We start from the raw sequence: 13,366 nt of genomic DNA, 5'->3' as shown, positions 1-13,366 counted from the left end.
GGACAGTAGAAGGAAGCCCTATAAAAGCTGGCTGGGAAGAGCCCTGAGGTGGTGGGTGTGAATGAGGAGTGATGATGTGGAGTGAGAATGGTGCAATGCAAGAGTGGAGGTTTGGAGGAGAGTTCTGGAAGGAGGGGATGAAGAAGGACACAGGGGGCAAGCAGGCCAGGTTGAGCAGGCCAGCGAGTGGACTGAGAGGGAGTCTGGGTGAGGTATACCGCCCCTCCTTCCACAGAGCAGGGTCCTGCAGCATCCCTGGCCCCCCTATGACGTCAGGAGCAGACCGCCCAGGGCCACACCCAGCAGCAGCGGCGGCACGCCCTGACAGAGCATGCCTATTACTCCCATTCTGTAATCACTCAATTGTCTATCTATCATTTACCAGGCCCAGTTCAAGGTATTGGCTATCACAAACAAAGCCCTTCATGGCCTTGGTCCATATCAGCAGGATCACATCTCTCCCTATGCTCCACCATGTCAGCTTCAGCCATCTGAGCAGGGCCTTTTGCAGGTGCCAACCTGTAAACAAGCAAAATCGACAACTGTCCATACACATTCTCTTTTGGTAGCTTCTACCTTATGGAATGGCCTACCTGACAAGGTCAGGAAAGTTCCCAGTCTCTTCCCTTTCTGCAAACTATGCAAACCTGAATAATTTAGGAGGGCTTTTTTTACCCAGGGCTGTATTGTAATGAAATGGTTCAGAAAGATGCTTTAGAAAGGGATAGAGACTGCTGCAGACTATACTACTGTTTACTGTCTGTTGCTATATGTTCCTACAATAACTGTACTTATATACCACTCTTCTAAACAGATTAGTGCCCCACTCAGAGGACTGCAAAAAGTCAGTGTTATCACTATCCCTACAATACAGCTGGAGAGCTAGGGCTGAGAGGTGTGGCTTACCCAAGGCCACCTGCTAAGGTCAAGGTAGTAGTGGGATTTGAACCAGCAGAGCACTGATTCACAGCCCAACCACTTAACCACTATGCTACTTTATGCTTTGGTTCAGGTTTGTTTCATCTCTGTTTCAGATTTCTGATTGTTTTCAAATTTCTGTGATCCCAACCTTATTGCACCATTTATTGGATGCCCCATCAGGTTTATTGTATTTGGCTTACACTATGTAATCCACCTTGAATCTCAGTGAGTAAGGTGGACTATAAATGATGTAAATAAATAAATACAGCACCTTGGATATTTTTATATAGGCACAGTATAAATATTTTAAATAAACTTGTCAATAGAAGACAAATGAACATAATATTTATAATATTGTACTTTACCTTTTGATAAACTACAGAACACACTAGGTCTTTGACAACAGAAAGGGAGAGATCTTGAGCCTCAATGGTGACAGTCTCTCGAGTGAGGCCAATCTGCAGCAGAAAGGAGACCCCATGCACAGAGCCCCTGGAGTTAGTGAGACTCTGTGTGCTGAAGCTGCCATTGGACAGCCGGCTTGAGAGCCCCGACTGTGGACTTGAAGATAAAGAAGGGGTAGGTGGAGCAGCCGCATGGGACACAGATGGGGAAAACTTCTGTAAGGATGGAGGAGAGGATTCGTTTGATGACATCTGACTTAAATTCATCAAGACTTGCTTAAAAGTAAAGAAAAATTGTAGGCTTTTTTTCTTTACTCTGCAATGTTACAAGAGTATTTTCACAATTCCCTTTTATGATTCAAGAAAATGTCCTCCTGTCTGTCATCTTCATTTTCCCTTTCATTCTGTGCATGATGATGATATTATTTTGGCCAGGAGTTATTATAATGAAAGGTCCTCTTTGCACAGCTTCAAATCAGCTGATCTAAAATACTTTGCCTTTAGCACCACATCCAGATGTTGGGAGAGGCTTACATCATTATGAAATTGTTCTCTTCAGAAACAGACATTGTTTTCTCACACAGGCTCTTCATTCCAGCACTTTTGAGAACACTTAGGCTTGGCTTTGGAAAAAAATGTACGTATTTAAATTATTGAGCTCAATGATTCAACACCACACACTGAGTTAACAATTTTTGTCAATACTCTTGTCAGTTTGTTTTTTTAAATGTAATGATGTCCTCTGCCACAAGTATTGTCTTGAAGGAATTTATTCTTTTTTCAGGATTTCTTGTTACAATTCACAAAGATGAGAAGATAAGGCTACCCTCAATGATCTCCAAGCTTTCATTTTTAGAACATGTTCATCTGACGAAAGAAAGAAACAAAATTTCTACAAATACAACTTCAGTAAACATGAGCAGTAGATTCATAAGGGTAGCCTGCAGCATTTTGAAGTGTTATGTATTGCCTAGAGGAAGAAAAAAAGCTAGTTATTTCACATATACGGGGAATGTTACAGAACATTATAATCATACACGTTAAAAACAGAAATGATACTAGGCACACAAATGCTTGTGGCACAATCCATTTGTTTACATTTTATTCGATATAGATAGATTACCCATGCTGCATATGCTGTAAAGAACACAACGTTTCTTGTTTCTAGTCATAACCAGGCTCCATCTATTGTAGTATGGCTCAAACAGCAACAGCAGCATAAAAAATTATATCATATACACTTGTTACATCTTGTTCTATAAAGCATAATGAGACTAAAAATAATCATATTCAAGAACCCTAACTTTGCAAGAAAAAAATACAAAGCAGGCATTTGTTTGGAATATGTAAATACTCCCATGTGTAGAAGTAATATTGAAAATCATCTGTCTACCATGTACTTACACAACAACAAAAATTGTCAAGAACTGGAAGATACTGACAATTTGGACATAATAGGACATTTATCCGCCACCAAAGAAATCACAACCAAAAAATCAGTTATCCAGCTTACTATTAAATGCATGTTCCCCAAAGTATACATATAGTGCAACAATTTTGTTGTGCTTTCTAAAAATTACCCTGCTATCATAAATTCAGCTAGAAAAATTGATCTGATAATATCACCTGTAATCTTTTTTTAAAGCAAGCAGCGTATTTTATACAGGTGCTTTGCAAACATTTTGCTAAAAGCATATATGCATAGGAACACCTGATGCTTCCAGTCTAACATTCTGCACTAAACAGGAAGTGCAGAAAGTCCCAGGAAAAAGAGATAGCATTTAGCTCCTCCACCCACACTGCTCAGCACATGATTACTACCACATACATACTAATTTCCCCTTTTTACAGTACAGATAAGAGAAGAATCAGGATGGACTGAACATGGGCACCATGTATTTGTATAGCCATGAACTGTGCCAACAATGGCAGTCTGTCTTTGTTTAGAACTCTATAACCAGTCCGCATTGCTCAGCTCCTACCATACTGTCCTAACCATCCACTGCAAGAATTCTAACAAACCTGTATTATGGGTCCCATCACAATGACTATTTATTGTTAATTCCTAAAAATGACTGTTTTACACTAGTCCAGCATTCATGCACTACTAAAAAGCAGTTTTTTATAACTGAAATTCCGAAAAGGTTAAGATTTAAAGAAAAAAGCAAATCTGCATTTCAGGAAAAGAGTCAACAGAATCGTTAATATACAGGAATGACCAATAACTCATGTTGATGTGATGGGAGTCTTGTCTCACATCTACATTTCGGAAACCACACAGATTCCATTTTTATGGGACAAGACACACACTGCAACACAGCTTGCGAAGAGCCAGCACTACTCAGCAGCAAATTATGGAAACCACAAGGATACATATCTTTCCACATCTAAAGTGCAATAATGTATCCTTGCTGGCTCCTCAACATGTCTTCCCACATCTACAGTATGATGCTAAAATCATTTAATATCTTATTTACAGTCCTTCATAACTTTTCTCTCTCCCTAATATATCTTTGCTATCCCCAAATGAAACTAGTCTGAGAAAATGTCCTGTTTCCAAGAAGAAGAAAAAAACCTCTTGTAAGATGCAAGAGTAAAACCAAGCACATATTACTTTACAAGATATCTGGCAGAGCAGTATGCTCCCAGGAACAGCATCAGTGTTCTTGAACAAGAAAAAAAACACAAGGAAAAGACATCAGACATGTCAAGTCCTAAAGGCTCATTGCCCAGATACAACATATTCACTATGATAAAACAAGAATCTCCTCTGTGGATTAAATGGCAAAGTGATATATCTTTAACACGAACAGAACAAAAAGAGAGAGAGCAAATGTAGATTTCTTTAAACTTCTAAGGAACTGTTATTTTTTTTCAAGGCCTCTAAAATATGGTGTGCCCCTCAACAAAAAGTAACTTTTGTGCTGATGCCAGGAAAAGTGCTGATAATAACTCCAAAGGTAAGAGATATGATAAAATCCGAAATACCAATAAAACTTGTATTGTCCGCAACTATTACTTAGTGATACTGTATCCTAAAAACTGTAGGGAATATAGATGTAGCAGTTTCTACATAGCAGGCTCATAAATCTGAACAGTAAAGAATCCAAAAGGGAACGGACAATTTTATCCTAACAAAAAGTAAAATGGTTTTATCAGAAACATTCTGAACTGACTGAGAAGCAGTGAGTCAGAAGCAGAGAGAAGGCTGTAGTAATCTAGGTGAGAGAGGACCAGGGCATAGATAGGGTTTTACCAGCAAATGCAAAGGAGGGTGACAATTATTTCATTTGGTTTGTAGCTGCTGGAACAATGCTAATATAACTGCAATTTCTTCTCAAGGGGAAGGCTGTATCAGAGTGTTGCCAGCTGAATCTGAATGAACAAAAAAGGCGATAAAGGCTGCAACTTTCAAAGCATTTATTTCAGAGTGTCTCATCAGTTTCAATACTAGTCTTTCCATGTCAGCAGTTTGCTGACTTTTGCTCAGTAAATTAGGGAAAGGCACTCCAAGCAGAATGTCCAAACCAAAGAGAGTATGTTTAAAGATGACAGAATGAATCCGGGCAAGAAAAGTTTCTGGACATCAGGTCAAGAATCCATGCCTGTGTCTTCCCAATAATAACACTCGCTTACACAATTAGCATTTCAGTACAGTTCTAAATTTTATCCAAACTCTATTTTCTAAGCCGGCAAATGTGAAAAAAAGAACTTCTCTGATCAAAACTGTCATTCAGTTTAGAAATGGCTCTCTTCCATTTTCTAAATTGCAGTAATATTCAAAACTGACTCATAGACTAAAAAACATTTTTAAGATAACTTGCAAGAATCTTTTTTTCTAACCTTTCTAAGAACTTCTTCTAAATCAATCATTGCAAGCTAAATAGCCAGATTACAAACTATCACACAAGTCAGAAATAGCTAAATTTTTATGTCATCAGTATAATCCAAACCTTTTATCAATTTCACTATCTGTCCAGTGAAATACTGTTCCCTAATCCTGCAGTTTTGCCAAGGCTCATAGAAAAAATCCAGTTTTCAAAGTAGCAAAGTTTCTTTTTCATTAACATTTTCCTACAGGTTCGGCCTAACACTGAGTCCATACTACATCTTATCTACACATCGCTGAATTCATGCTACAGCTCTTCACTAGCAATGGAGGAAAGGTTCCTTCATAAAGGCAAGGCTTTTTTTCAGCAGGAACGCGGGGGAACGGAGTTCCGGAACCTCTTGAAAATGGTCACATGGCTGGTGGCCCCACCCCCTGATCTCCAGACAGAGGGGAATTTAGATTGCCCTCCGTGCCGCCAAGCGGCACGGAGGGCAATCTAAACTCCCCTCTGTCTGGAAACTTGGGGGCGGGGCCACCAGCCATGTGACCATTTTCTCCGAGGGCAACCCACTGAGTTCCACCACCTCTTTTCCCAGAAAAAAAGCCCTGCATAAAGGGATTCACTAACATGGGGGCTATGTGTTATACTGTCTGAGATCCTAGGTATTTTTATTGGTAAGGCTTATTCAGTTTAGTTAAACTTACTTCTCATTAAGTTTATTTAGGATTGCATCCTTAACTTTTTAAAGCTATCTGAAATACAGTAAGTATGTTGCATTCTGGACTGCCTAACATGCAAGAAGGTCTAATCACCACAACTGCAAACTCACTTGATAGTAAAATACTAAATATGTTTGGACAGCAAGCCAAAAGTCATGGGGGTTTTCCACATCATCACAGACTACATAATCCAGTGGTATTCACTCCGTAGCCTGCAGAAAACCACATTCACAATTACCATTAAACAAAAGAGCCACACGACCACTGCATGTCATGTGCACTAGCCCTTCAAACACACACTTATAATAATAAAACTATGAATATTAAACATATGACTATAACATTTTCAGTTACTAGAATACCTCTTAGCAAGCTGGAGGTAGAGAAAGGAGAGTAAAACCTCACTGTAGCCAGCTTGCTCTTTTTTTGGTTGTCTTGGTGGAGGCTGTACTCTTTGTGGCCAACTTGTTCTGCTCCCTACTGTTAGAATGATGGCACAAAAGCAGCAGAGAAGGCTGGGAAGTAGATGGAAGGGATAGGCCCCTTATTCATCTCTAGCACAAGGCTTGCAACTCAAGAAGGCTTTGCATCTTGCCCATCTTCCAATCCCTGTGGTGACAGCTGTTTCAAGGTGAGAACCACCTGCCAACCACAAGCCCTATTCCGTAATGGCCTTAAGAACTTTCCTGGAACATGGGGCAGATGCCACTTTGGGGGAACAATGCTCAGAAGAGCCACAAGTGGCATGTCAAAAAGCCTGGTATCACAGGCTTAATCCTATTAGCAAGACATCGAACCCAGAGCCTTCAGTGTGCAAAGTAGATGCTCTACCACTGAACCACAAACTGAATGAAGATTTTAACAATAGTTTCAACATCTCCAGAGTCTAGCTGAGAACTAAAGCATGAAGGAGGCATTCTACACAGCACCACTGCCCTGATTCTGCTAGTTCTGACAGCCAGGCTTGCAATAATCAGCACATGGAACAGCAAAAACCTCAAGTGTTGTTTGTGGGTGTCAGGCACAATGAAAAGCCTTCAGTATGGATTAACTCACTTCATTCTCTATTCACCCTCCACTATTCCTAATTATACATTACCCATAGGCAGCCTCGCGCCCAACCAACACTCACTGACTCATTACTAAGATATCATTTCAGTAGCATCTTTCCTTAGGTATGATTTACACTAAAAATCAAGAGGGCAACTCACAAGCCACTGCACTGGTATTTTCCCGCGTGAGAATTTTATTTCCTCTAGTTAGCAATCAGAATTTAAACAGATTGTGAAATACACCTGATCCGGGCCCTCTTTTAACTATTCACTTGCGATCCAACAGGTTGCCCGGCTGAGAACTTGCTACGGAGTCTTTTAACAGGGTCAAAACCTCCCCAGCGCTTTGCAAACACGTTACAGGTCTTGGGGCGAAGGCTAATCCCTACCCTGTCTTCCTGCAAGGGAGTGAGTGAGGGCGGATGGCCAGAAAGAGCTGGAGAAGGCGATCTGGCTTTTTCCCTTCCCGGTGAATCTGGCCGAGAAGATACTTGTTTCTGAACGGCGAAGGGGCAGTTTCAGCTCCCAGAAGATAAAGCCGCCCTCATCTAGAGGCAACCTCTCTCACAGCCGGGGGGCCGGATGATGTGGCCGAAGCGAGAAGCCACCCCTCCAGATGCGGGTGCTCTCGGCCTCCTCTTTTGATCCCCTCTGGACAGGGCGGCTGCTCTCATGGCGCGGAGGGAAAGACGCACTGAGGAGCCACTTCGAGCCCACAGCTGCTCCTGCCCCAGCTTCGCCACCCCCTTCCCGCTCCCGACCCCCAGGAAAGGCGGCGTTGTGGGACTGAGGGAACTTTCCGCACTGTCCCGCCCTGCCTTCCCCCTCGCCCCTTCCACTGGCGCCCGCAGTGCCCCTGAGCCCAACGCCCGATCACTCACTTGATGCCTCTGGCCAAGTCCGTCTCCTACCGGGCTGGCGGCTTCACACGCATCTCATTATCGCCGCTCCCACTTAGAGCACACACCGAGCGCCTCAGCCGCCCGAGACGGGACAGGAGGGACGAGTAGCATGCTGGGAAGAGAAGTCTTTCCTCCCTCTTTCCTCTGGGGACGAACGACGAAAAGAACTACAACAACCGCCGTGCTGCTGAGGTAGAGAGCCAAGGGGTTTGAGACGGCGCAGGCGCAGGCCGCCGGCCAGAGTTTCCGTTACTTCTAGTGCCTGTGGCGGTAGATGTTCTAAACTGCTAGCGCGAGGGAGCAGAAGAGGGGGAGCTGCGGCGGGACAGTGAGGAGAGGGGAGGAAAAAGCGGTGGCGCACGGGAGGGAAGTGGGCGAACGAGATCGTGAGTGCGCGGGAGGTGTCCACGGGGATCAGCGAAACGCCACCGCGGGGAAGGCGACAGTGGGACTAAATAACGTTACTTCGCAGTGTGTCGAAAAAATCCCATATAGTATTCGTTGCCTAACTTTTTGGTCTGGCAAAGTCCCCTCCCTCGCCACTCGTATTATTTTGACACGTTGTGGCGTTTGGGAAGCCCTGCGTGCCGTTTCCAATTGGGGGATATGGAAGCTGGAAAGTGGACCTCCCATTAGTTAATGTCTCAGATTCCTAGAGTATTTGATCATCACCTTGCAGTGTTATGATATACAGAATTCTGCACGGAGGAATTAACTCTCCGTAAAGTTACTGCTCTTCATGTTCTACTGAGGAGGGAGAAGTTTGTCGGAGTTTACAGACAACCAATTTTTTAAAGAAAATCTTATTTAGCCACTATATTTTTTAAAATATTCGAAACTGAAACTCAGTCTCTATACACTCCAGTGTGGTTATGCTGAGTACTCCTATAAAAAGAGAATGTAGAGAGTGGGACATGGAAAATATTACTGGCTATTGCAAAGTTCCTGAGTTCTCTGTGTCACTGTGACATTTATCAGTCAAGCTTCTGGTCTTCGATGTGGATTCTTGTTTCTGTGGGTGGCCATGAGGCAATAATCAGCCCTGACCTGTAGGACATACTTCTCATTGACACAGCCAATGAGCTAGCCCAGCAACACCCATCTGCTACTTAATAGTGATTCCTCCCTCTTGTCTCCATTTAGCAGTCCAGAAAAAGTCCAGTTTTACATCAGCAGTTTTCATTTTTGGGTCTGGAAAAGTTCTTAGCACACAGTAGATACCAAGAACTATGGTTTACGAAATAATGAATTAAACTTTTCAGCGTGTTCCACCTAGGGTGAATTGAGGATTATGTATGAAATGTTAAGCTTTGCTCTAGAACAGTGGTTTTAAACTCTGGGACAGGGCCCAAAAGTGGGTTGTGTTGACTGTTGGTGGTGGATCACAAAGCTACGAGAAAGGGGGAGGGAGAGCTTGGAAAAAAGGCACTGGTAGCCTTGATGACCAATTTGGTTCTGCAGAATGGCCCTGAAATACAGCCTGTTGCTCAGCAATGGTCTACATTTATAAATACCAAATATTAGTCGGTGGCAGGGTGAATACTAGCCCCCCTCCTCCTTGGCAAGTGCCCCCCTCCTAGCCCCCCTCCTCCTTGGCATGACTGGAAATCCAGTGTCAACAAAGCTGCAGCGCACCATGTAAAGATCAACATGCCAACCAGCTTTTAAGACAACGATTTAATTTTGTGGCTCTACTTCTGGGGCAGGAAAGGGAAGTGGCAGGTAAGAAATTGTGACATGACTGCTATTTGCCTCCTCAGAGCCTTGATTGTGTCCCTGTAGGTCTTCTGGGAGGCCCAGTCCTGGCTACAGCACTTGGCAAAAGAGGACCAGCTCTGGCTCCTAGCTCAGAAGGGAGTAGAGTTTGCAAAGAGTTCCCCTCTTTGAACCTAAGAGGAGGTTCTTCTACCAAACTGGACCCTGGTGCATAATGGCTGTGGCGTGGAACCTGATTCTAAGTGTGAAAAATAAAAACTCATTAATAGATACGGAATACTTCCATTTTATGTTGGGCAAGTGAGTCCTAACTTAAACATTGTTGCCCCTTGAAAAGGTTTGAGAACCACCAGTGTAGAACATTATGTCCAAATGTGTATCATGCCAATGCGTATGTAAGCAAAAGGTGGTATTGCTAACAGAAATAATTTATTTTGATTTTGATTTTCTTTTGAATAGCTGGCCCCCAAATCATATCACAGACTGCTTTTGAAATAGCTCTCAACTGGCTCTTTGAGAAAAGTATTAGTGGAGTCACAGAATTACTTTGATGATTCCTGGAATCTTTGCCATAAATGATTAATAGGTGGTAGTCATTATGAAATGGTGCAGAAATATTTTTAACTAGTAAACTTGTGGAGGAGGAAATCACACATTTTCTGGGGCCATTTTGGTTCTGGTTAATAGCAAATGAATAATATTAAAGATGGCTTTTTCTTCCAAAGCTTTTATTTTTGTTATTATGCTTTGTCTTAACATTACCTTCAGTATCTCAAAAAGGAACCACTTTTATTGAACTTCTGATAATAAGCAAATATATATTTAGTCAATTAAAAGACTAATATAATAATTTAAACTTAAGAACCTATGCACAGCCATGGTCCATGACCATATTCCACTAAGAATGTAAAATGAATGGCAAACAAATCACTGATTGCATTTATTTATTATTAGTCCACTCAAGATATATATCTTTAATAATTAGCTTTAAAAGTCAATATGCTACTGTTCTCATCACAGTAAACAAAGGTATCCAAAAGATTCTCTAGAGAAAATGTCAGGGTGTTGTTTTTTTTGCATGGGTGGATTTTTGCTGCTTTTGGCCCCATACCTCTTCAAGCGGGGGAGGGGGGTCCAGACTCCAGCAGAAAATTCAGAAGAGGACCCTTGCAATGCCACATTGAAATCTGAAAGGGAAGTTAAGCATCCAGAATTCAAAAGAAAACCCAGAGAGATATGGGGTTAAACACTAAAAATCACCAGTGTAAAAAAGGCCTTGTTGTGGTTTTTGATATTCCAAAATGGGTAGAAGGCAACACAGTAGTTTTTTCCCTTTCTTTTCAGTGTATAAAAACAGTTATAAGCTTATATAGTAACTGTGCAAGCAGCTTATTTGCTTTGAATTGAATATGCTGTTGAAATACTAGTGTATTTTAAAAACGTAGAGGCATATTGCTTTGCACATTTGAAAAGTTAATACAGCCTGGAATTATTTTAGTGATGAATGTTTACTGAATGCTCTTGTTGCTGCTAAAGTACGTTGCTAGATAGTTGAGAACAATCTTTGTTCCTTTTTTTCACCCAGACTGAAGCTCCCACACAATAGCATTTCAAATATCATTAGGAGTGCCTGTGTAAACAGTTTTGAAGACAGGGCTGAAGTCAGTATTTAAGTGAATATTTGGAGAACATTTTCCCCTCCCAACTGTATATCAGTTTATGAACAATAGCAGATGGATATTGGGTATTACTGCTACCATTTTTGGACAGCAATTAAGCTTCTTTACAAAGCTTAGCTATGTAGCATCCAATAGATTCTGCACTTCTTTAATTTGTTGCCCTAAGCCATAGTAGCTGCATTTTCATAGATTAGAATCAAGGTTGGATTAGGTAAAATCATCATCATAGGTTGTAAAATAGCACCAGCATCAGTTTTAGCATCTTTTGTTTGGGCCTTTTCTGATTCCACATTTCTAAAGCAGATGAGATATTTCGCTTGTACCAGTATATCTCAATGGAGCTTTTTATTCAACCATCTATAAATAGTAGCACACCTAATGGTGTAAATGCAGGCCTCATGAATGTGATTACATGACACGATATTACTAAAGTCCTAAGCGTTAGGACACTGATTATCAAGACTGACTGTGTAAGTAACCTAATTTTGTTTTCAATCATTCAAAAATTATGATTTAGCAAAGGCCAGAACAGTCAGAAAAATGAATCAAGATTATATAGCATGAGAAATCCATCTGACCAGCATAAATAATTAACAGTCTTTTGAGTCATCACTTTTATAATAAAAAAAATGTGTCATCTAATTTTAACTTCATTCCTAAAAAGGCAAAACCTAGAAATGAATTTGTCTTAGTGAAAGTATCTTATCAGATACACTTCAAAAGTGGATCTATTATGAAAACTAAACATTTTTTCCTACTCTCCAAAAAGCAGTGGAGTAAATATCACAGGGTTTAGAGAAACACAAAGGGCAAGCCTGAACAATTTGTTACCCACAAAGTAGCACATAACCCACCAGCCATGTATGGTGGCCTGTCAAGTGTTTGATGCTTACACGCACGCACCATTTTTTGTGTATGTAGTCTCACAACAGAGGTCTCACAAAACAGTAGTATTGGAGCTGCATTCAGCTTGGCAAGTTACAAACAGTGGCATCCAGTCATGGGGGGGAGGGGGCACATTTGATTAACAATGTAAGTGGCTAGGAAAATTGCCTTTCCTATAACTCTGGTAATATGTAATAAATATTCCGCTGAAGTTCATGCCTTTATATTTGACTTCATATTCTCTTTGTTCAATGTTTATTGGTTAATTGCGAAGCCATATTTTACAGCTGGGCACCATCATCTTTGGAGGCTCAAGGATAAACTTGGAAATGTCAGCTTTTTATTTTTTAAAAAAAATCTATTTCTTTCTTCCTCTGAGGCAGAGGACATCTTGGGTGTTTCCCTTCGCCCAATCAGGGAGGCAGGAAGTTGATTTTTTCTTTTCTCCTCCTCTTCCTGTTGGCGCCTGGAACACCCTGTTCTCCAGTTCTTTCTTGCCTCCAGGGAGAGCAGTCGTCTAGGCAGATTTGTCTGCCTATCTCTTCCTGACTGGATTCTAATTTCTTACCTTTTTCAAACTTTATCTTTCAGCTAACTTCCTCTTCTCTACCCTAGTTAATCTAGTCCTTGTTTCTATACCTCCTTTCCTTTCATCTGCTTTCTCCCCTACCCCACTTCACTCACTGGAGCAAAAGTGAGATGGACTCCAGGGATTCGGAGGGGAGCTTCATGGACGCCGAAGAGGAGACCTCGGCAGCGGCAACCCCAGTTGAAGGCTTTAATGACCATCCTGGTACCGTCCTGCCCCTGGGGCTGGAACGGAATCCCGGCACCTTTCCAGCTACCGAGCCATGTAACCTTTCTTAGAAGCACCACAGAAGATCGCAGGAGCCGGGATCCGCATCGCGCCTACGCCGGGAGGCCGAAAAAGGCGCCAAAAGAAAAGCCGCAGAAAGGGCGGGAAAAGCCGACAACGCTCGCGTCTTTACCCGCGCGGCTCCGAAAGACGTGCTTGCCATACTCCCGACGGGAGAAATGGTGGAGAGCACTTCCCAGGACATTTTGACTGCTCCGACTGTAGAGGTCGGCAAGGAGGGAGCAGGTAACATACCCAGCAACATCGGGCAGTTGCATCACGGGGATTTACTATCGTTCCTGAGACAGGCTGTTCGGGAGGAGGTTGGGAAGCTCTGTCAGCCTTCCTCCAGAACACATAGTGAACAGTCCTTTGCCCCTCCATCACCTCCCAGCAAGC

General features: G+C 42.1%; 1 protein-coding gene across 2 annotated transcripts in view; it reads right to left on the bottom strand.

The window, feature by feature from the left end:
• PRKD3 (protein kinase D3) overlaps nt 1–7,870 on the bottom strand; it is an 81,787-nt gene extending 73,917 nt beyond the window's left edge. For both annotated transcript variants that reach the window (XM_054979990.1, XM_054979997.1), the window contains exons 1-2: nt 7,811–7,870; nt 1,287–2,295 (exon numbers count right to left, since the gene is read on the bottom strand). In XM_054979990.1, the coding sequence (XP_054835965.1) occupies nt 1,287–1,592 (306 nt within the window). In that variant the 5' untranslated portion in view covers nt 1,593–2,295; nt 7,811–7,870. The remainder of the gene's footprint in view (nt 1–1,286; nt 2,296–7,810) is intronic.
• Nucleotides 7,871–13,366: the final 5,496 nt, after the last annotated feature.

Source organism: Eublepharis macularius, chromosome 1 (assembly GCF_028583425.1).
Source record: "Eublepharis macularius isolate TG4126 chromosome 1, MPM_Emac_v1.0, whole genome shotgun sequence".
NCBI lineage: Eukaryota > Metazoa > Chordata > Lepidosauria > Squamata > Eublepharidae > Eublepharis > Eublepharis macularius.
Note: the sequence above shows the minus strand (reverse complement) of the source record. Positions and strands in the feature narration are given on the sequence as shown.